This window comes from Trichoderma aggressivum (genome assembly GCF_033847375.1).
Source record: "Trichoderma aggressivum f. europaeum strain CBS 100526 chromosome Unknown scaffold_027, whole genome shotgun sequence".
NCBI classification, from domain to species: Eukaryota; Fungi; Ascomycota; class Sordariomycetes; order Hypocreales; family Hypocreaceae; genus Trichoderma; species Trichoderma aggressivum.
This window is the reverse complement of record NW_026946393.1, coordinates 376,175-398,407: the sequence shown is the minus strand read 5'-3', so window position 1 is coordinate 398,407 and position 22,233 is coordinate 376,175. Positions and strand designations below refer to the sequence as shown.

At 52.7% G+C, this 22,233-nt stretch overlaps 7 protein-coding genes across 7 annotated transcripts; 4 read left to right on the top strand and 3 right to left on the bottom strand.

Moving 5' to 3' along the window:
- Window positions 1–444: 444 nt before the first annotated feature.
- Window positions 445–6,210, bottom strand: Triagg1_6761 (uncharacterized protein; the record flags this gene model as incomplete). The annotated part of the gene is made up of 7 exons (XM_062901421.1): window positions 445–907; window positions 2,546–3,332; window positions 3,380–3,381; window positions 3,461–4,056; window positions 4,244–4,247; window positions 4,662–5,319; window positions 5,382–6,210. 7 exons carry the CDS (start codon window positions 6,208–6,210, stop codon window positions 445–447), a joined length of 3,339 nt encoding a protein of 1,112 aa, XP_062754377.1.
- A 308-nt stretch (window positions 6,211–6,518) lies between these two features.
- Triagg1_6760 (uncharacterized protein) lies at window positions 6,519–10,576 on the top strand (the record flags this gene model as incomplete). Its single annotated transcript, XM_062901420.1, has 4 exons — window positions 6,519–6,762; window positions 6,935–8,999; window positions 9,191–10,478; window positions 10,550–10,576. The coding sequence occupies 4 exons, from the start codon at window positions 6,519–6,521 to the stop codon at window positions 10,574–10,576; spliced, it is 3,624 nt and encodes a 1,207-aa protein (XP_062754376.1).
- Window positions 10,577–10,830: 254 nt separating this feature from the next.
- On the bottom strand, window positions 10,831–12,025 carry Triagg1_6759 (uncharacterized protein; the record flags this gene model as incomplete). Its single annotated transcript, XM_062901419.1, has 2 exons — window positions 10,831–11,484; window positions 11,939–12,025. The coding sequence occupies 2 exons, from the start codon at window positions 12,023–12,025 to the stop codon at window positions 10,831–10,833; spliced, it is 741 nt and encodes a 246-aa protein (XP_062754375.1).
- A 488-nt stretch (window positions 12,026–12,513) lies between these two features.
- Triagg1_6758 (uncharacterized protein) lies at window positions 12,514–13,746 on the top strand (the record flags this gene model as incomplete). Its single annotated transcript, XM_062901418.1, has 1 exon — window positions 12,514–13,746. The coding sequence occupies one exon, from the start codon at window positions 12,514–12,516 to the stop codon at window positions 13,744–13,746; it is 1,233 nt and encodes a 410-aa protein (XP_062754374.1).
- A 432-nt stretch (window positions 13,747–14,178) lies between these two features.
- On the bottom strand, window positions 14,179–14,527 carry Triagg1_6757 (uncharacterized protein; the record flags this gene model as incomplete). Its single annotated transcript, XM_062901416.1, has 2 exons — window positions 14,179–14,346; window positions 14,441–14,527. The coding sequence occupies 2 exons, from the start codon at window positions 14,525–14,527 to the stop codon at window positions 14,179–14,181; spliced, it is 255 nt and encodes an 84-aa protein (XP_062754373.1).
- Window positions 14,528–15,843: 1,316 nt separating this feature from the next.
- Window positions 15,844–17,000, top strand: Triagg1_6756 (uncharacterized protein; the record flags this gene model as incomplete). Its single annotated transcript, XM_062901415.1, has 4 exons — window positions 15,844–15,927; window positions 15,990–16,013; window positions 16,110–16,180; window positions 16,241–17,000. The coding sequence occupies 4 exons, from the start codon at window positions 15,844–15,846 to the stop codon at window positions 16,998–17,000; spliced, it is 939 nt and encodes a 312-aa protein (XP_062754372.1).
- A 2,734-nt stretch (window positions 17,001–19,734) lies between these two features.
- Triagg1_6755 (uncharacterized protein) lies at window positions 19,735–21,868 on the top strand (the record flags this gene model as incomplete). The annotated part of the gene is made up of 3 exons (XM_062901414.1): window positions 19,735–21,036; window positions 21,177–21,430; window positions 21,487–21,868. 3 exons carry the CDS (start codon window positions 19,735–19,737, stop codon window positions 21,866–21,868), a joined length of 1,938 nt encoding a protein of 645 aa, XP_062754371.1.
- Between the last annotated feature and the right edge of the window lie 365 nt (window positions 21,869–22,233).

The window sequence follows — 22,233 nt, the reverse complement described above, 5'->3', positions numbered from 1 at the left end:
CAAATGTGGTTTTTTTTTTGTACGGGAATGGGAATGACCAAAAGAGGGTCTCGGGGAGCGGGGGGGGAACCCATATGGGGACATAATTTTCTTTCTCGGCATCTACATGCTGTTCGCTATGTTACTGTACCGGCTAATCCCCGTTTTTTTACTCAACTTTTGTCATTTAATATGGGCCACATTGAATATTGTGTGTGAGTGCGAGTGTGTGCGAGTATCTGCGTGTACTGGGTACATGTCGATGGTCTCTCTATCCCATGTGGAGAGTCGAGAGCAGGACGTGGAACAGGGGGCTCCAGTAGGCGGAAGCTGGCAATACACTACTGACACTGCTGGTTCATATCCGTACAGAGTACTACGTGCGCAAAAGGTTGTGTTTACGCACTTTACAGTTAATAAATACCGCTCGAAAAGAGCCAATAAGGTATATTTCGCGGGTGCTTATTAGCCAAGTCTATCTTGCCGCAGCTCCACAACGCCCTTGTCGCTTAGCTCTGGCATCAGCCTCACAAGAACCAGTTCCAAGGCACTATACATCAAGTGCTTGTTGCAGTACTCGTCCCCAACGACGTCGAGGAGACTCTCGAGCTCATCCAAGATCCTCTTCTCGTCGTCCTCGTCGTCAGTCGCGGCAGAAGGCGATCCGGCATCATCGCCAGGGCCAAACAGCCCGCCCAGGCGCCAATGCCGACGGCCAAAGTACACGCGGGTCACGCTTGCAGGGAGCAAGTCCGAAATAGCGCTGGCGGCCCTACGGCGCAGAGCGAGCAGCTCCCTCTCCGACTGGGGAGCCACAAGAGTGGACGTGCCGGGGCTGTTGTTGGGAAACAGGGCGCCTCGGAGCGACCGAAGGATGGGTGGTAGATGAGACGAATCGAAGAGAGATTGAATATGGTGCGAGAGGAGTCTACACAAGCCGACGGAAAAGCAAAAGGACCATTAGTTAGCTTCAGTTTAGCTCCCCATCAGAGAGCAAGAGAGAGAAAAAAGAGCGAGCCCGGGAAAGAAATGGATATTCCCATCGGGTCCGTCCGCCCGCTATAGGTGGGGAAAGAAAGCGAGATTCAGAAGGGGAGGGGTTGGTGGATGCTGTGTGTGGGTAGACGAGAAAAAAAGAGACAGAGAATGCGAGAAGGAAGCGTTGCCGTCGAGAGCCACTCGCTGGCAAGTTTAGCTTGTGAAAGGAGACATCTGTCAAGGATGATCCGTGCTCCCCTTCTCTCAAGGTGTGATGGAGAAAGGTACATGTGATCATGGGTCAAGGTCAAGGCCAGAGAGGGGGGAGAAAGCTCCTCATGCTATCCATGATCCATGGAGGTATATGTTGAACCAGATTGGATAGCAAGACAAGAGGCCTTGTTGCGTGCGGGGAAAACAAGAAAGGAACATCTCCGATGTGTGGTACGGTGCCTGCTGGATCTTCATAGCGTGACGAGGGGCCTGCCAATGGGCGTCGTGGGAGAAGTGATGTGTCGTGCTCCATGCCGGTCAGATAATGCGGCAACAGCCAGGAGTCGTTGCGAGGACGGAGGGTGAAGGAGGCTCGCAGGCCACTTGCCAACGACCGCCTTGCATAAGCGCGTTCTCGCCCAAAGTCCGTTGATTTCTGACAGGTAGTTTCGTATGATTCCTTTAGCCATTGACAGAGAGAACCCCAGCTTCCGCAACAAGCCAGCGGAGGAGGACAAGGAGAAGCGAGTGACATGCGTCCCATCAGTGGTCTTGGGTACTAACCACCGAGCGCCCACGCGTGGTGGAGCAGTCGCTGGGAGAAACGGGCTTTTTTCCTTTCCGTGTGACAAGAGAAACCGGCCGCGGTCAGGAACCACGAGGCCTTGTCTGCTTTGGGGGAAGTCGGCCCAATGGACAGCAGATGGCTACCTGGAGGTGGCGCGGCACGGGGCGAGCGGGTGATTTGATTTTCAGACGAAATGCTCTTCCAACACCATTTCGTCGTGAGAGGCTAGACAGCTGGGGTCCTGACCCGCTTTCTCTCGTAGCTGATTGCCCCCCCTGTTCGAGGCCGGCGCGTAATAAGGGCTTCTCGATGGACGGGCCGTTTTGTGGTGGCCCAGGCCGGCGCGACAATTTCGAGCAATCGGAGCCGAGATGGCGAGTCTCGCATTTCGATTGGCTAGCCAGGTAGGGAGCTAGCAGCCCAGATCTAGAATGCTCGGTGTGGTGTGGTCTTGGGTTGCAAATTGCGCCGGTCATGATAACCCTGTCAGGATAGCCATTTCGACCTCTCATCGAATGGAGCTACCTATCTACTAGATAGACTCCGAGGGCGTCGGCCGGGCACGAATGTGCGCACAATGTAGATTGTATTTGTGCCACAGATGAAGAACGCGGCATCCGGCTAAGGCACGGTCCGTCCAGACAGAAACCCTGTTTTGAAAGCTCACTCGCTGGAGGCAAGGGGGGGTAGAAGGTCCAGTGACTTTGAGAAGATGCGAGATGACGAGTAGAATCAACAATGATCAGGGGTTGGAGGGGAAGGGCCAAGCCGATTCATCAGTACAACAAGGAAATTTGCGTATCTTACCTGTCGAGAGGACCGTTAAGCCCCGCAATACGCCATGGCCCATCAATGGCCGCAGTCTGTAGCAATGATATGAAGCCACCCAGCCAGGGTTTCCTCTCCTCCAGCTCAATCAGGTTTCCAAGACAAGCCCAAAGCTTGAAGCTAAGTACTGGTACTTTGACCCCGAGGTTCGTATCCGTTGATGGTGGTGGTTGCTTGTCGTTTTGAGTGTCTTCTGCGGCTTCCTCATCGAGATGAAGCGCCGTTCTGGGAGGTAACGATATGGAGTCCGCCAAGGTGCCGGCCATGAGCCGAAGAGCGTTGAAGAAGAGGATTCCCAAGTGAATAATTAACACGAAAACCCCTTGGGCCGTCCACTTTTGAGACTTGGCCGCATCCTGACCAAGGTCCGATGGCTGGTCTTTCCCAGACACGATCCTTGCTTTTGTCCTCTCTTTCCGTTCACCCAATGACCTTGTGGCGATACAGATGGCCTCGTAGAGCAGCCATGGCTGGGATGCTTTGCCGGCGATGACATTGCCAATGATTAGCTCCGAGAATATTTGTTCCACAAGGGCCGTTAGGCAGGGGTTCTCCAAATCTTCAGTAGGGAGCAGGATGGCCAGAACACCTTGGACCAGCAACTGACGATAAGCCGCCTCGTTCTCGCGTTGTAGCTCCACAGATGTGTTATCATCCAAGCGAGGTACGGGGGAAAGGAACGGCAAGGGAAAAATGGAGTGGTAGACATCTCGGGGATCAGCATCAACCGAGGATTGCAAAGCAGATCGAGAGGACACGCGGCGAGCTGGGACCTAGTCAGTGGCAGATCTAAAGCGTAGGGCGACGCCACACCACTACTAGCCTGTAGCATGTCTATCGAGCAGGTCTGGTATTTCATCCAGGAGCAAGCTCTCGAGATCCAACTCCCTAAACCTCTGCTCCAGCGCCGTGGTGCAGTGTGCAATGATGCGCAGAATCTCTGGCACAAACGTCTCGTCGGCAGTGATCTTGCCATACCAGCTCTGCACAAACTCCCGCATGATGATGGCGAGGAAGGCGTACAGCTGCAGGTCGACATCATTGCGGCTCGTCAGCGGCGGCAGCAGGTCCTGGATGGCGGGCTGGGCATCTCGTCCTTTGTCTCCCAGATGCTGCGGGCACAGCGTCCGGCGGATGAGGTTCAGCGTCGCCCGATCAGACAGCGGATCTATCGGCACGGCACGGGTGCCCCGGCGATCTGCGGTGCCGGCTTCGGGGGGCGGAGAGGTGGCGGCATGTTTTGGCTTCGTCGAGGCTCTGGGAGCGAGAGGAGGGGGAGCTGGAGCTGGAGCTGAAGCGGAGGCGGAGGCGGCTATCATGGCCGGCGAGTCGAGCGGCGTCGTCGCAGGATCATTGCGCGCAAGAGGCGGGGAGACGCAGAGGCGGGAGAGGCGATGATGGAGAGAAATAGAACTGTGCGGAACTGCACGGAGCTGGACAGAGGAGGCTGGTCGTTGAGGTAAAGTTGGGTCGCCTGTTGGGTCGCAGGTCTGGGATATGCAGGCATGCAGTTTGATGTTTGGCCTTGAACTGGCTTGGCTTGGGCTGGGCTGCACCGTGCGCTGCACGTCACCCCGCACGTGCGTCAAGTGGGTTCATGTCGTTTTGGATTAGGCGCTGTGGGCGAGCTGTTTCAGCGGGAAATCTGCAGCAATACAGGCAAGACAGGGCACTTACACACCTAGGTGCTACAGTCAGCTTATCTGCACCTCTCAAAACGAGCAGCATATCCGGCGAAACCAAACAGAGCAGCTATACAGTAAGTATATCGAGAGATTTGGAGGTTCTGAAGTAGAACAAGTTTTCTTTCTCTCTCCCTCTTTTTAAACGCCTCCTAGATATATATAGTACATTGGAGAGGTGCATCTATGCATACAGTATAGCCGTACAATGGTTGTGGGTGGTTTACACTCTTTCAGCATGGCGTCTGGCACAAGCCTGCGCCATCAAAAACCCACCTACTTGTTTGGGTTTTCTTCCTCTTCTCTATAGGTCCCTCGTGGTCGTCTCATATCTGTCAAGTTTGTTAGCCGGTCTGAAATGGAAAAAAAAAAAAAGAGAGAAAAAGCACTATGTAATCGTTGTCAAAACGAACCTCTTTCCTCGGAACGCCCAAACACCCCAGTTGCCACAGCTGATGTCCTGAGGGTCCATGTCATCAAGGTCCCATCGCAGACTCCGGAATGTGTTCTCTCCAGGCTCCAGCAGCACGTCAAACTCCCCTCCTGATTTCTTCTTTACCCATTCAACGTCACGATCCAAGTCGACCTGGGTATATCCAGTGCTGATAATTGGCACCTTGGTCTCCAGCAGCAAGGGCAGAGTTTCTTCCCAGTCGTGGCTGCTTGCAGGGTGGCCAAGACCTGGGTGGAAGAGCATGAAGCAATCAAAGTAAGGGTCGTAAGGCGCAAAGTGACCCGTCTTGTGAATGGTGTGGTAATAGTCCACGATGGTGCTAATCTTCATGTTGTACCACACTCGGTCTTCAACTACGGTGCCAAATGGGTTCGACGGCGTGCGCTCTGGCAGGGGGAACTCGTCGTCACGGTTGGCCATGCTCTCTGGGCCGATAAAGATAAGGTGTAGTCGCGATTCCGGGAATAGATGGGCCAGCTGCACCCATACAGGTCGTGGCAGCGATGATTCGGCTCGAGCGCCGAGAATAAATATTCTCACTGGCGGGGGCTCTGGGCGAAGCTGGTTGATGCCAGCGCCACGGCCAGACCTTGGTATATGCAGGTTATATCTCAAAGCTAAAATCCCAACACCACATTAATCCCATGTGTAGTCCGCGGCTCGGTTCGCTCTCACTTACCACTGAAGCTCTTCAACCCCTCCACCGTTAAACGTCCTCCTTTTTGGATATTGTAGGGGCTTAATTCATGAAGAACACTGCCAATGGTAATCGGATATGTAAGGAGTCGAGTGATTTGTCTCATTGAGCGATCCGAGTCAACCGCCTCAAACTCTCGAGTGTACATAAAAGTGTCCCAATTTGTCATGTTGACTGCAGCATTCTCCATTTGAAGGTCGGGGAGATTGCCTTCGTGGAACACTCTTCCGGATCGCAGATCGTGATCGTCTTCATTGATTTGACGGAGAGTATCGCAGACCTTTAGGTGATTCTCATAATCATCCATCCAGTGCTCTTTGCTGCAGTACACCGCAATGCCGCAATCGGGGCACTCGAAATCCACATTCGCAGGCGGCATATCACCACCAGTGGCTGGAGCAGCATCGTCAACCGCCGAAGCGTCGAGGGGAACCCTGGCATGCTTGTGATCTGGGTGAGGACAGTATGCATGCTGTTTCATAAAGGCAGCCCGGCGACGGAATTCGGGAACTGGCGATTCAGAAAACGGATGGAAAAGGTCGTCGGGATTCAATCGAAGTGAAGATACCGGAGCCTTCCCAGCAGCAGAGGCCTCAGAAGCAGCGTTCGCGCTGGATGTAAACTCTCGCGCAGTTGTCAACTTGGATCCCGCAATCGTACGTTTGGCATCTTGCGGCTTGCACGAATGCACGCTCCGGATTGAAACTTGCGCCCACGGCTTCAATGCGCCTCGCACGGTTGTTTGCCTCCGTAAAGACGCCGAGCATCGCCCACACAGGCTGTGAGCCGCTCGACGCAGAGCCGGCTCCATTGTATTGTCTGATTGACTCGAATTGATGTTGAAAGTGATCCCCCCGCCATGCCTCTCTCGCCTGTATAAAAAAGACTGGACTGAATGGGCGCAATTTGCAAGGAGCTCGGACCACCCTCGCACCACCGCCGCATTATCGTTCCTCCATTCTTCCGGCCCTTTTCCAAACTTTTAGCATCAAATCTCAAGCAGAGCTCCGCCTGTTGATTTTCCCACACAACAACCGCTTCCCAACGCGACTGAGCTGCTCAATCGGCCATTCAAGCTTCTGAAAAGCCGCGCAGGCTTGACTGCGCCCAGTCAGGAACATGGCGACCACTTCTAACATGTTCCTTTACTCGCTGACGATCCAGCCGCCAACCAATGTCGTCCAAGCGGTTCTGGGTCAGTTCGCGGGCACCAAGGAGCAGCTCATCATCACGGGCGCCGGGTCACGGTTGGCTCTCTTACGGCCTGACCCGTCGCAGGGGAAGGTCATCACACTGTTGTCTCATGACATCTTCGGCATCATCAGGTCGTTGGCGGCCTTTCGCCTGGCGGGCAGCAATAAGGGTGAGTTACTCAGCTCCCATTATTTTTGGAGGGTCCACATAGTGATGGTGAAGATAAAAAAAAAAAGCTTTACAACGCACCCTACCAAACATACACCCTCCTGTAGAGCGGAGATGTGTTATCATCTCGCGACCAATGAGCTAATATGGTGTTCCAGACTACTTAATTTTAGCAACTGACTCTGGTCGGATCACGATTCTTGAGTATCTTCCGAAAGAGAATCGATTCCACAAGCTGCATCTGGAGACTTTTGGAAAGTCTGGCGTGCGGAGAGTTATTCCTGGAGAATATCTCGCCTGTGACCCCAAGGGGCGCGCGTGTCTCATTGCGTCTATTGAGAAGAACAAGCTCGTATACGTGCTCAATCGAAACTCCCAAGCAGAGCTCACCATCTCCTCGCCCCTCGAGGCTCACAAGCCTGGAGTCTTGGTCATTTCTATGGTGGCACTAGATGTTGGATATGCCAATCCCGTGTTTGCTGCTCTAGAGGTGGACTATACTGAGGCGGACCAAGATGCTACAGGGGAAGCTTTGCGAGAGCTGGAAACTCAGCTGGTCTACTATGAGCTTGATCTCGGTCTCAATCACGTTGTGAGAAAGTGGTCGGAGCCTGTAGACTCGACTGCCTCGCTGCTATTCCAGGTACCCGGTGGTAATGATGGGCCCAGTGGCGTCCTGGTTTGTGGCGAGGAGAACATCACATACCGCCATTCCAACCAAGAGGCTTTCCGGGTGCCAATTCCCCGCCGACGAGGAGCAACGGAGGATCCGTCCAGAAAGCGCACCATCATCTCTGGTGTCATGCACAAGCTCAAGGGCAGCGCTGGCGCTTTCTTCTTCTTACTACAGACCGAGGACGGCGACATGTTCAAGGTCACAATCGACATGGTAGAGGACGAAGAAGGCAACACTACAGGCGAAGTTAGAAGGCTCAAAATCAAGTATTTCGATACAGTCCCGGCCGCAGCTAGTCTGTGTATTATGAAGAGCGGCTTCCTCTATGTTGCCAGCCAATTTGGAAACTTCTCCTTCTACCAATTCGAAAAACTTGGAGACGATGACGAAGAGTTGGAGTTTACCAGCGACGATTTCCCCGTCGATGCACAGGCTTCGTATAATCCTGTCTACTTCTATCCTCGGCCATTGGAAAACCTGGTCCTCGTCGAGAGCATTCCTTCCATGAACCCTCTTCTTGACTGCAAGGTTGCCAACCTGACCAACGAGGATGCGCCTCAGATCTACACCATTTGTGGCAACGGTGCTCGAAGCACATTCCGGACACTGAAGCACGGGCTTGAGATTAATGAAATCGTGTCCTCTGAGCTGCCCGGCATCCCATCTGCTGTTTGGACGCTGAAGCTGAATCGAGCTGCACAGTATGATGCCTACATTGTCCTCTCCTTCACGAACGGGACTCTTGTCCTCAGTATAGGAGAGACGGTGGAAGAAGTCAGCGACTCTGGCTTTCTTACCAGTGTCCCAACCCTGGCTGCCCAGCTGCTCGGTGATGATGGTCTGATCCAAGTCCACCCCAAGGGTATTAGGCATATCCGTAATGGGCAAGTCAACCAGTGGGACGCTCCGCAGCACCGTTCTATCGTGGCCGCTTCAACCAATGCCCACCAAGTAGCAATTGCCCTAAGCTCTGGTGAAATTGTCTATTTTGAGATGGATGATGACGGTTCACTGGCAGAATACGACGAGAAGAAGGAAATGTTTGGAACAGTTACTTGCCTGAGCCTAGGCGAAGTTCCCGAAGGCAGATTGCGAAGTTCGTTCCTTGCAGTCGGCTGTGACGACTGCACAGTTCGCATTTTAAGCCTTGACCCGGAGTCTACTCTCGAAAACAAGTCAGTGCAAGCACTGACAGCGGCACCCACCTCCCTCGCCATCATTTCCATGGAAGACTCGTCATCAGGCGGCTCCACCCTCTACCTACACATCGGCCTCTACTCAGGCGTCTACTTGCGGACTGTCTTGGATGAAGTTACTGGTGAATTAACAGACACGCGGCAGAAGTTTCTGGGGCCGAAGCAAGTGAGACTATTCCAGGTAACGGTCCAGGGAAGGACTTGTGTACTTGGTCTTAGCTCTCGACCATGGCTAGGATATGCCGATCCCATCACCAAGACCTTTGTTGTCACTCCCCTTAACTATGTTGATCTAGAATGGGGCTGGAATTTTACAAGCGAGCAGTGTGAGGAAGGCGTCGTGGGTATTCAGGGGCAAACTCTACGGTAAGTGATTGACGTCTTTTTCTCCTTTCTCCTGTCGTGCCAAATGATGAAAAATATGGGATCCAAGCCTATAGGCTATGAGGTTCTTATTACGCATTTTTTTTCCAATTGTTCCTACTGAAAGGCACTCAATCATCTGTTTTTTGTTTTGATATCAGAAGCGTGCCATTACAGATGCTGATGACTACTAGGATTTTCTCTGTCGACCGACTTGGGGACACACTCATCCAGAGTTCAATTCCCTTGACTTACACGCCCAAGAAGATGGTGAAGCATCCAGATCATCCTCTTTTCTATGTGATTGAGGCGGATAATCACACTCTTGCTCCTGAGCTCTGCGCCAAATTGCTTGCAGACCCAGCACGTGTCAATGGGGAAACCAAGGTCCTTCCACCAGAAGAATTTGGGCACCCCAGAGGCAACCGACGCTGGGCCTCGTGTATCAGCGTTGTTGACCCTCTAGCCGAAGACGGCCAAGTTCTGCAAAGAGTAGACCTGGAAGAGAATGAGGCCGCAGTTAGCGTGGCCATCGTTACGTTTGCCAGTCAGGAGAACGAAACCTTCCTGGTCGTTGGAACCGGTAAAGATATGGTCGTGAACCCTCGCAGTTTTTCTGACGCATTCGTCCATATCTACCGGTTCGAGCGCGACGGTAGGGGTCTAGTATTCATCCATAAAACCAAGGTCGAAGAGCCTCCCATGGCCATGATACCTTTCCAAGGACGAGTGTTGGTGGGCATTGGAAAGACACTCCGCATATACGATCTCGGTATGCGGCAGCTGCTACGAAAATCCCAAGCCGAAGTCGCACCGCAGCAGATCATTTCTCTAAGTACACAAGGCAACCGAATTGTTGTCGGAGACGTGCAGCAAGGCATAACCTACGCTGTCTACAAGCAGTCAACAAACAAGCTCATTCCTTTCGTGGACGACACCATCGCCAGATGGACAACGTGCACAACGATGGTAGATTACGAGACCGTTGCCGGTGGAGACAAATTCGGCAACATCTTCATCGTGCGCTCTCCACAGAAGGCCAGTGAAGAGGCCGATGAGGAGCAAGCAGGACTCCATCTACTCAACGCGAGAGACTACCTCCACGGAACCTCTCATCGCCTGGATCTGATGTGCCACCTCTTCACTCAGGACATTCCAACGAGTATTGCCAAAACCAGCTTGGTGGTTGGAGGGCAGGACGTCCTATTGTGGAGCGGACTCATGGGCACGATTGGTGTTTTGATTCCGTTTGTTACGCGAGAAGATACAGACTTCTTCCAAAGTCTAGAACAGCATATGAGGGCCGAGGATCCTCCTCTGGCGGGCCGAGACCACCTAATGTATCGCAGCTACTATGCACCCATGAAGGGCATCATCGACGGCGATCTCTGTGAGAGATACGCCCTGCTTCCAAATGACAAGAAGCAAATGATTGCAGGGGAGCTGGACCGCTCTGTCCGAGAAATTGAGCGGAAAATATCGGTGAGAGCTTACCTTTGCCACCTGCACCTTGCATTATCACGGCAGAACACAAGCTAACATTTCATACTTAGGACATCCGAACTCGGTCTGCCTTTTAAGAGCCTTGGTTTTTACTTTTGCTTTGATTTTTTATCATGTGGAATATATGGCAATGAAATGGTGTAACTAAGTAGGTTTCAGGGATGATGGCGTTACATACAGGATGATATATGCCCATTAGGCTAGGCAGAAGGCATCCAAGACGATGCTCGTGCAGATTTTGCACGTTTACATGCAATACGAAATTCTAATGTCCCAAATTCCCCAAGAGCAAAGAAAGCAAATATGCGCCAGAAGACCAGCTGCCAAGGATTTACAGGCCCCTCCAAAACAGCCCGCGGCTCTTGACCTTGTTGGCATCGGCACTCATCCCCCGCTGGTTGAGATGAGTCCTCTCCCAGGCTTCATCGTCCATGTAAGCGACGATGGCGGCATCGATATCATAACCGGCCTGTTCCATATACAACAGAGCGTAATCATAGTCGGCCACCTTGCAAAGCGTCATGAAGCGCCGGATTTTTCCCTTTCTCAGCTCCTCTTCTTCGCCCTCGACCGGCCGAGGAGACAGGCTGACGCCACCCTTGTAAAACTCGCCGGGGATCAGGATCGTCTTTCGGCCGACCAGCAGGTGATCACTGGTGAGGTTGTTTCGCCGCCGCAACGCTGCGGGAGGCACGCCATACCGCAGCGACAGCGACTGGACAGTGTCGTGGTCATGGTCCAAGAAATGGAGAGTGTCGTCTAGGGCAGCTTTCTCATCGAACTCGGGCGTGCTTTTGTTGTTGCTCTTGGCTGGCGCATCATCTACAGATTTGTACGGCGGCGGGGGAGCAGAAGCCGGGATGGATCTGGACCCCGGACCTGGGACCGAGGTATACAAAGGAGGATCCCGAAGGCCTTGCGGTAACGGCGAGGGCGTGCTTGATACTTGGCAGAATGGACAGTAAGACGCAAAGCGCGGGTAGCTCTAAAAGATGATTGCGCGGATTAGCAACATGTTGATGACAAGGCTTCGAGTTGTGGCTAATAACGAACCTGTATACACTTTGCGCAGATAACTCGGGAACAGCACTCTACTCTCCGGTCTTGCGGGAAAGATGCGGCGTCTTGCGAATATGGAGGCGACGAGGCAAGGCTGCCCGTGCAGGTACTGCAGTATTCCATGATATTCCTAGTACCTAGTATTCTTAATAGTTGCGAGACGTATAGAAGCAGAGGTTGGAACTGGAATCGGAGGTAGAAATAGACCTGAGGTTTGTCCTCGTGACAGGCATGAGAGAGCACGAACTTCGGTCTTGTGAGTTTTAGTTATCTTGAGACACCTGCACTGCTATCTTAGTACCTAAGCTGAACACACAGAGTGCTTGCTACTAAGGTTGTATTAATAGACGGGTTTTAATCGCCGCTTTTGGATTACATACTCGAGTTGGCCGTGAGAGACAACATGGGGGGCCAATCACGTCATGGCAGATGACAAGCTGCTTGTTCTGGGTTGTTTGTCGCCACATTGGGGGGAGAAGCTATTGGGAAAGGCGCCGGAGCTGGAGGTTTTTTTTTTTGGTTCTTTATTAGTGGAAGAATGGCGAGATGGACTTGGTATTGTTATTGTAATGAATGCGTCTGTGGCTAAGCCGAGCTGCTGAGATCCCTCGCACTTTACAGACTACCCGGGACCTAGGCTGTCTCTGTCAAAAACTGTTAATATGGATTGGATCCAGAGATGAATTGCGGAGCCGCCTGGCGCGCGTCTATTCGGTGCTTCGGTTCCGGTACATGTACATGGTCAGCGCGCCGACAAGCTTGGAAGCTTTTGTTCTTTTTCTTCACTTTTCATTACCAAGAATATTCCAAATTGGAATTGCATGTTGTGACTTTCTTGTTCCTCTACGCACACCTTTGCTATCATCACTTCCTATCACTTGCTTCCATACCGCAGAAGCGAATCTGGGTCGACCAATCCGTCACATCATCACAGTCTTCGAAGCCAGTCGAGGCGATGAATAAACCAAAGCTGGCCTTCGGGCTCAACCTGACGAAAAAGCCAGGCGCATCCAAGCCGATGCCTTCGAGGTCGAAACCCATGTTTGACAACCACGGCGATGATTCAGACGATGAAGGGACTACCAAAGACTCCAACATTGAAGAAATTGGCGGCGATTTGGATGACTTCACATCTGCCCCAGCTCAAGCGCCACCAGACTCAACAAGGGGACCCAAATCAAAAAAGGGTCTCGTGAATGAACCACCAAAGCTGAAATCAAAACCTCAAACGAGCACAATGTTTGGCGATCTCTCCAGCACACTCGCCTCGCGCAAAAACGCCGAGGCGGCTACCGAACTGGACGCCAGCGTCTACGAATACGACTCTATATACGATTCCATGAAGCCTCAGAAAAATAAGTCTAAGGAAGACGAGGAGCGAAAACCGAAATACATGAAGAACCTGATGCGCGCGGCCGACGTGCGGAAACGAGACCAGCTGATTGCCGAGGAGAAGAAGATTGCGCGGGAGCGCGAAGCCGAGGGAGACGAGTTCGCCGACAAGGAGAAGTTCGTGACGGAGGCATACAAGAAACAGCAGGAGGAGAATAAGAAATTGGAGGAGGAGGAGCGCAGGAAAGAAGAGGAGGAGGCGAAGAAGAATGAGGGCACTGGCATGGCGTCTTTCTACCGGAAGCTGCTGGACAAGGAGCAGGAGAGACATGCGGAGACGGTTCGAGCAGCGGAGGAAATGGCAAAGAGAGGCCCTACAGAGGCTAGTGGAGAGGATGGAGGAGAGGCCGATGATGACAAGGAAAAGGAATATGCCAAGGCGGCGCAGGAGCTCAATGACAAGGGCGCTTCCATCTCCGTCAACGAGGACGGCCAAGTCGTCGACAAGCGACAACTGCTCAAGGGCGGCCTCAACGTCGGCGCAAAGAAGCAGGTGGAGGCGCAACGAGAAGCTGAACGGCCGGTGGAGCGGGAGCGCCGGGAAATCACAGGGCAGCAGCTCGGCCGGAAGCAGGCCATGAGGGAGCGGCAGTCGCGGATGCTGGCGGAACAGCTGGAGGCGTCGCTGAAGCGCACGCGAGAGACGGAGGAGGTCAAGAGGGAGGAGGCAGAGCGGGCGGCCAAGACGCGCAAGACGGAGGGGGAGATTATGGGGGCCAAGGAGAGGTATCTCGCGAGAAAGAGGGCGGCGGAGGAGGAGAAGAAGAAGAAGGCTGCTGAGGAGGCGGCGGAGTGATGGTATGGATGACGATATACGCATACATCCATCCATCCATATATATGTACATATAGATACCCAAAACACAATGTAATGATATACGAGTCGCAAGGCAGTTCAATGTTTCAAGAGGTAGAGTGGATGATCCCTTTTCTATGCTCTATGTCCCGTCCCGAGATCCGCGCCGTGGCACCCAAGACCACTCTAATAAAGAGTAATAATACAAAAGCTCGTCAGAGGGAGACTCAAAGACCAATTGAATCTGGCCTTTTCGCAGTTTTCCCTTTATGTTTTCTTTCCAGCCCCATTCATCCGTCTGAACCGTATCATACAATACATCTCTTCGGTCCAGTCTTTTCTGGCTCGTTCATTCATTATCCAAATTCGGATTTTCTGCTTTCCCCGTTTCTTCCAATCATTTCTCGTTCTCCTTAGTATCATTGAATGCTTTTAGTTGTTTCCCTGCTCCTGTCGTATCCTGTTGATGTACGCCGCGTTGACCTGGTTCCAAGCGGCCATGTACTTTTCCATGCAAGACGTCATGCACGTCTGTTCACTGCTGGAGAGTGAGCCGCCGGGCTTGGGGACGCATTTTTCGAAGCAGTTTTCTTGGAGTTTCTGTGTATAGCAAAAAAAAAAGAAAGAAAAAGGAATTGTTAGTTTTCCTTCTTATCACTATATGAAGGGTGGATAGGTGGGGGATTTTGCGTACTTCGATGAGGACTCGGGCGTTGGCGAGGTTCGCTTCCGCGAGGACCTGCTTCATGACGGATTGCTTGATGGAGGAGGAGTCGGACATTTTTGGAATTGGGGGGGTTTGCGAGGAGGCTTTATGGGCGGTTTGGTTTTTTTTTCTGGAGGAGGAATTTGGTTGGGCTTGAAATTGTCTGGTAGGAGGAATTGAAGATTTTGGAGATGGTTGAAGATGTTCGAGTAGTTGCAAAGTTGCTGTGGCTGGTGTGTGGCGTTTGGGGAGCTAGTGGTGCGGCGGTGCGGCTGAATTGGGCGAGTTCGAGTTGTGAAGTCGAGGTGTAGATTCTAATTTGGATGGTACGGAACATGGAATGAATTTTTATTGACTCTTCATCTATGTGTATTATATTTAATATAAATATTTATATGTTTATAGTATTCTTTCTCCCTCACTTAGTTCGTTGTCATTCAATGATGAACACTTACTCATCATCAGGTAATGCCACAAGCTGGAGCATGTTGATGAGGTATGTTACCGTATATACTTGCATAGCGTCACTCAATTTCTTGATAAAAAAAATACAAATACCGACTTATTTTATTTCCAGTGGCCTGCTGCCTCCAGATGGCTAAAGTTGGTTGTATTGTTCGCATTGTGACACTGATCTTGTGAGCTATGGCATACGGCATATGGTATCTGACATGTGACTACCTGCCTAGATGGAACTGTGATTCCTGGTCAAATCACGGCAAAATGCATGCTCTAAAACACCTTGTCAGCAAATTGATTGTCTCAAAGTTAGTAGACAAGTAGTATTCATTCAATAAAAACTACATTCATGGATCACATACCAGTATTCGAGAGCTCGTGCCTCAAACATGTCCTGAGACAGCACAGTGTATAATGCCCCACTACAGGCGTACAAGTCGTCTCCTTCAAGTACCGATACCCGATGTGTGACTTGGTATCAGAGGTGAATTTTCCGCAGCGTTGGTACAGCAGACTTGAAAGTTGCCAATTGACACACTGTCGAGGTATTAAAGATAAAAAGAAGCACAAAATACTAAAATAAAACGCCATGATTCCCAGAACCCATGTGCACGTCAAACAAAATATACCTACAGGTACCAAAGCACCCGGCGCAGCTCCAGCAGGTGCTAGTAGGGGCGGATACCTCCGGGCCTCCACAGTCTAGCTCGTTGAGGAATAGCACTGTGTCGCGGGCTTAACACGAATTGTGGCCTTTCGGAGCCTCCCATGTGAACCGCATCACTGGCCGGTGCTTGTTGCTTTTGTTATTCCCAAAAACACCAAAAAATCCGGACGACGAGAGAGGCGGTATCAGATCCCGTGCCGATCTCCAAGTGACCTCGCCGACTGCCCGACCATTGGATCAAATCTGCGTCACAATCGCGCCAAAGATGCGGCTCTCCTCGCTGTCGGCCGTGCTCGCCACGGCGTTTGCGTGGACTGCGGCGGCCCAGGACGACTTTAGAAGCATAACGGTTGGTTTGATCTCGGACATGGATTGCGCAGGAATGGCTGTGGGCTAACGAACCGCGCGCAGCTCAAGACGCACACTCTCGAACAAGTCAGTCGCAAATCGATGCAGAGGAAAGGGGGGGAGGGAGAGCGAACAAATGAGAACAATGAGGAAGCTAACGGGCGTTGTGCTATTTTTTTCTAGCCCTACCTGGACTCTGACATGCAGAGCCGATGGTTCGATTTCGGCGGTGATACAATCATTAGAACGGACTCGTACGTTTCATGTCCAGCGCGCTCACTCTATGCGACCCAATAGCTCAACCAATGCTACAGATATATCCGCCTCACCTCCGATCGACCTTCGCAAAACGGCTGGCTCTTTTCACGAGTACCTCTCACAGCGACCAACTGGGAAATCGAGGTCGAGTTCAAGATCCATGGCAAGAACCAGCTCTACGGCGACGGCTTCGCCATGTGGATCACCAAGCAGCGAGGCCAGCTCGGGCCCGTCTTTGGCCACGCCGACAAGTTCGAGGGCCTGGGGGTTTTCATCGACACGTACAAGAACAACCGCCCCGGCGTCGTCTTCCCCTACGTCATGGCCATGTTTGGAGACGGACAAAAGTCCTACGACAAGAACAACGACGGCAAGGAGACGGAGCTGGCTGGCTGCTCGGCCAGAGGTCTCCGCCACTCGAGCATCCCCACCAAGATGCGATTGACCTACTTCCAAGACAAGAGCCTCAAGCTCGAGCTCCAGTACAAGACGGTAGGCGACTGGCTGGTGTGCTTCGAGGTGGACAACCCCCCCGCGATCCCCAACATTGCCTACCTGGGCTTCAGCGCCGAGACGGGCGAGTTGAGCGACCACCACGACATCATCTCCATCTCTGCCAAGAACCTGTACAGCAGCCCGACTGCCAGTGGCCCCGGCAAGGCGAACACGAGGAACCAGTTCAAGGCCAAGAACGACGCAAGCGGCGGAAGCTGGACCTGGTTCTTCACCAAGATCTTTTTGTTTTTCCTCGTGGTGGGCGGCGGATATGCGGGCTTCACCGCGTACAGGTCGAAGACCAAGAGCCACAGATTCTAGGCGGGGCCACTGTTTTCGAACCTGTTAACGTGTGGGAGGGGTGACGAGTGAGGCAGATGTTGGACTCACTCAGCAAACTGACGCAGGCAGGGGCCTTATCGAAGGGATTTATATAATTCAAACGATCGATGGGTTAGGCGGGAAGACGTCGTTGCCACATAAAAAGCATGCTAGTATTGGATGCCGGCCATGTCTGCTGTCGGGGATTTACTTTGTGCTGGGAGTTGGGCCATTTGTGATTTGATACATTGCTTGACCGGCACGGGGTGGTGGGTTTTTTATCATGATGGCACGGAAATCAAGTAAGGAGGCGGAGGAAATTGATTGATGGGTAAGAGCGCATTCTAAGCAGCGAAATAACGGCTTTACTGGTCCAATCTTGTTTTTCATTTTGATGATTGATGATGTGATGTTGGACATGTTGATTGAGTGAAAAGGGAGCTTGACGAAGAGAACAGAGCTGTCCCGAAGCGTCTTAGTCTCGGAATATGGATATTGTAAAAGCTACGGAGTATGTAGATTTGCCGCAAGCAATGCTAAGAGGCAGCTGTGTAGAAGGACTACCTGCTTGAGGAGAATCCAGGGCCGTCGCTCCCGGGAGTCAAGAAGCACCGCATTGCTCGGTGGACAATTCAGAGTTTTGATGGCGTCACCAAGAGCATCGCCAATCGAGCAAACGAGTGCGAGTCAAAGAATGAGGGGAAAAGAGAGTCTGAGCTAGGTGTAACTAGACAAACTCGGCTACACCACTGGAATTGGGTCTAGAGGTGGTGCAATGCTGTTTGGACTCATTCGTCGCCGGTTCATGCATTGAGCTGTCGTGTCTATTTTCTCTTGTTTCTTGATCATCCACTTGAGAACTCATAGCTACTATAGCTTCTTGGCTCGAACGCAGGTCCTTGTCAGAATTTATGCGTTTCCACTGAATCACACCCCGGGCATTGTTTCACCGAGCATGGGATTTTGCCCGGTTTTCGCGAATGCCTGTGTACGAGTAGCTGAAATCTGACTTCCCCCGCAAAGTGTGGCGGCTTAGCTCGTGTGATTTACATCAACGGCTGGTTCGGTGAGGGATCGTCTCGTTGCTGCTGCGAGTCACGACTGCTTTCAGGATTTTTTTGATTGCAACAAGGAAAAAAATAACTACTTACGGAGTAGAGAGAACAAGAACGAAGAACAAAAGGGATTGATCCCACATCCAAGAAAAGGGTATTTTTCAACATCTATTTGTCGAACCGATAGTGTCCTCCAAACCAGATCTCGCTTCATTGCCCATCATCATCTTGCATCATTAGTTCGGCTAGAGAGAGTCCAAGTTACACCTAGCGTCATCATACATCTACGATCGCTTATTCAGCGATTGCTTGGTCCAGGGAGGAAAACAAAGAGAGAGACAGGGCGATACGCATGCAGCTCCGATCACCCAGTGGAAGCTTCATGTCAATTGATGAATGCTTCCAGAGAGGATTCAAACCGGACGTTTGACCAGCCCCGACGACGACATTAAGCGTCAATACTCGGCAACGAAATTTGCAGTGTTTCAGCTAGGTATTCGATTGCTCCCCCCGAGGACTGCCGTGGGGCTCCAGCGAATTGGGAGCTGATTGCTTGGCTTTGGGGACCTTCGTATTGAGTCGGGAGCAGCGCATGGTCTGAGCACTGGGACTGACTTGATCGGAGGAATTTTGAATTGCCGAAGAGCCCAAGCAGAGCAGAGCAAAGAACAGACGAACGGGATCTATTGAGGGTCAAGCTCAAGACTCGGCTGAGGGCAAAAGAACCAAGGCGAAAGAAGCAAGGAGAAGCAGACGAAGAGCAAGAACAGAAAAAAAAAGAAAAGAAAAAAAAATTACCGAAGCGAAGAAGCAAGGGACCAGGCAATTGGATCCAAATCTCGCCAAACCGATTCGCAGCGCCGCAACCGATCCAGGCAGCCAAAGTGCCGCTGTGCCGCATCAGTCTCTTGTTGTTGTTGCCGCCTCAGTTGCTGGGAAACAGCTTCTAATCTCAGCTCGAGCTCCAAGGCGGTACGTGCGCAAGAGGAGGCAAGTTCGGACCAGCCAGTTCTTGTTCCAGTCGCATTCTGGTGATTGCATCAGACAGACTCGACGGTTCAATCACCAATTGACGCCCTGCAACCGCCAATTGCCGGCCCATCAGAACCATCAATCCAATTCTCGTGCTGCATTTCAATCCCGATTCCCTGCTCCAGCCAGCTGCACAGACGCTAAAGCTCCCCCAGCACTGCACGAACTGAACTCGACTGCTAAACTCTGCCTCGGCCCCTGAAAGCAGCCACCAGCAGCTTGAGTTCTTCTCCTCCCCCCCGCCTAAATAGCACCATAAGCCAGCGCCCCAGGCCTCTTCTCCAGCCCGCCATCCTTCGACGAACGACACCAGACGCTACAAAACCCCCCCCAACTTTTCTCCCCAGGCCCAGTCCAGCCCAGTCCAGCGTGCTCCATCTTTTGCATCCCGTCTGGTCCATCCATATACGAGGTACCTCCCCAAGCTCAGCAGCACAGGTCGGGTACTCGCCCTCTGCTCAGATCGGCGAGAACGGAACAGACAGTTGAATCGAATCGAATCGACTCGAGCGCTTCCCCCTCAACCTAATTGCCCTCGCTCTCCCCACGCCCTGTTTGCGGCTTGGTCTCACTATAATTTTTTTTAATTCCATCCTTTTGCTCCAATCCCCTCACCTCCCTCCCCCCCGGCCACAACTTCGAGCCTTATGCCTTCCTTCGGCTCATTCCTCAAGAAGAAGCGGACAAAGGAGGGCAGCTCTGACCCCTCAGCCAAAGCCAGCACCAGCACCAACACCAGCACCAGTAACGGCAATAGCTTGAGCGCTGCCCACCCCACCAGCCCCGTCGCACCCACGCCGGGCTCGAGGCACTTGGACTCGACACAGCCGCGAGTGACGCCCGGGTCGAGCACGAGTGCCACAGGTCCAGCTCCAACAGCTACAGGTCCAGCGGCTACAGGCGACAGCAATCACTTCCCAGGTGCTCTAGGCCCAGGTCCAGGTCCAGGCACCGTCGCCGTCTCGCCTGGCTCCATCTCGCCGTCCGCATCCACTCCAGCTCCCATTCCCGCCTCCGCACCCGCGTCCTCCACGCCAGCTCCTGCGCCGGGCTCGACTTTGACCTCGACAACCTCGCCTCTGCCAGCCTCGGATCAACAAGCCTCAACTCCCGCTCCCTCTCTTGCCGTCGCCGCCGCCGCCGCCGCTGTTGCCGCGCGAGACCCGGCCACGGCCGCTCCTCCCACCGCTGCTCCTGATTCGGACCGCCAGCCAGCCATGAATCCCGTCAACGTTCAGCCGCCTCACTCGTACGCGCCGGGCCACGACTCGCAGAACCTCCCCAGCATCAGCAACCTCATCAATTCGCCCCAGAATGACGGCTCGACCAACGGCTACCCCCCCTCGCCGTATCAGAACACCGCTGCCGTAGGCTCCCAGATGGCCGACCACAATGCCCAGCTGCAGCAACAGCAGCTCCTACAGCAGCAGCAGCAACAACAACAACAACAACACTTGTCGTCGGAAATGCAGCTCGATCCTCCTCATCAGCAACAGCAACAGCAGCCGCAACAACAACAACAACAACAACCACCCCAACAGCAGCAGCAACCTCAACCCCAACAACAGCAACAGCAACAACCCCAGCAGCATCACCAGATCCACCACGGCCACAGCGCATCGCTATCCCAGCCCCGCGTCACCAAGGGCAAGTATTCGCTCGGCGACTTTGAGATCCTGAGAACGCTCGGCACCGGTAGCTTCGGCCGCGTTCACCTGGTCCAGTCCAAGCACAACCAGCGCTTCTACGCCGTCAAAGTGCTCAAGAAGGCCCAGGTGGTCAAGATGAAGCAGGTCGAGCACACAAACGACGAGCGCCGCATGCTGAGCGACGTCAAGCACCCGTTCCTCATCACCCTGTGGGGCACCTTTCAAGACTGGAAGAACCTCTACATGGTCATGGACTTTGTCGAGGGCGGCGAGTTGTTTTCGCTGCTAAGAAAATCCGGGGTACGAACAAGTCCATCCTGTCCACTGTTTTGCACGAGTGTTTTTTTCTTCTTCTTCTTCTGTGTCAAGTGTCTACTTGGTTTGACTATGAGTTCTTTTTTCCCCTTTGGCTAACTTGACGGGAAATTCCCCAACTACAGCGGTTTCCCAACCCGGTCGCCAAATTCTACGCCGCCGAGGCCACGTTGGCATTGGAATACCTGCACTCTAAAAACATCATTTACCGCGATTTGAAGCCCGAAAACTTGCTGCTGGATCGGCACGGACACCTGAAAATCACCGATTTTGGCTTCGCGAAGCGGGTGCCGGACAAGACGTGGACGCTCTGCGGAACACCAGATTATCTGGCTCCTGAAGTGGTCTCTAACAAGGGCTACAACAAGTCTGTAGACTGGTAAGTAATGGTTGACTCGGGGCTTGGATGAACGAAACTGAACATGTCTGTCCCAGGTGGTCTCTTGGAATTTTGATATACGAGATGCTTTGCGGTTACACGCCGTTCTGGGACAGCGGCTCTCCCATGCGCATATACGAAAACATCCTCAAGGGCAAGGTCAAGTACCCGGCGTATATCAACCCGGATGCCCAGAACCTGCTCGAGCGGCTCATCACGGCAGACTTGACCAAGAGACTGGGCAATCTGTTTGGAGGCTCACAAGACGTCAAGAACCACCCGTGGTTTGCAGAAGTCACGTGGGACCGGTTGGCGCGCAAAGACATTGATGCTCCATATACGCCGCCAGTCAAGGCTGGATCCGGCGATGCCAGCCAGTTTGACCGATACCCCGAGGACCCTGAAAAGTACGGGGGTCCGGGCGGTCATGATGAGTGAGTGATGCCCCTTTTTTTTTTCTCCTATGCGTGTGTTTGGGACGCTTCTGTGGCTAACTAGTTGGGTGTTCTTGTAGGTATGGTAATCTGTTTATTGATTTCTAAGGGATCAACATTCAATATCTGGGCGTACACGAAAACGTTGACGACTTGACGAAGTGAGGCTGTTGCCTGTTTTGTTTTTGGATGTAAAAGATGCGGGTTGATGGACCATTTGTTTAGTTGCGTCTCGATGATGGGCTCTGCATTGGAGATGGGTTTTCTTCTCTCTTTGGAAAGGGCGGTTTGATCGGTCTTTGGGGGGGGGGGGGGGGGGGGGGGCTCCGTTTGACCTGGAGTATGTTTTTGAAAACGTTTATTCGGGGG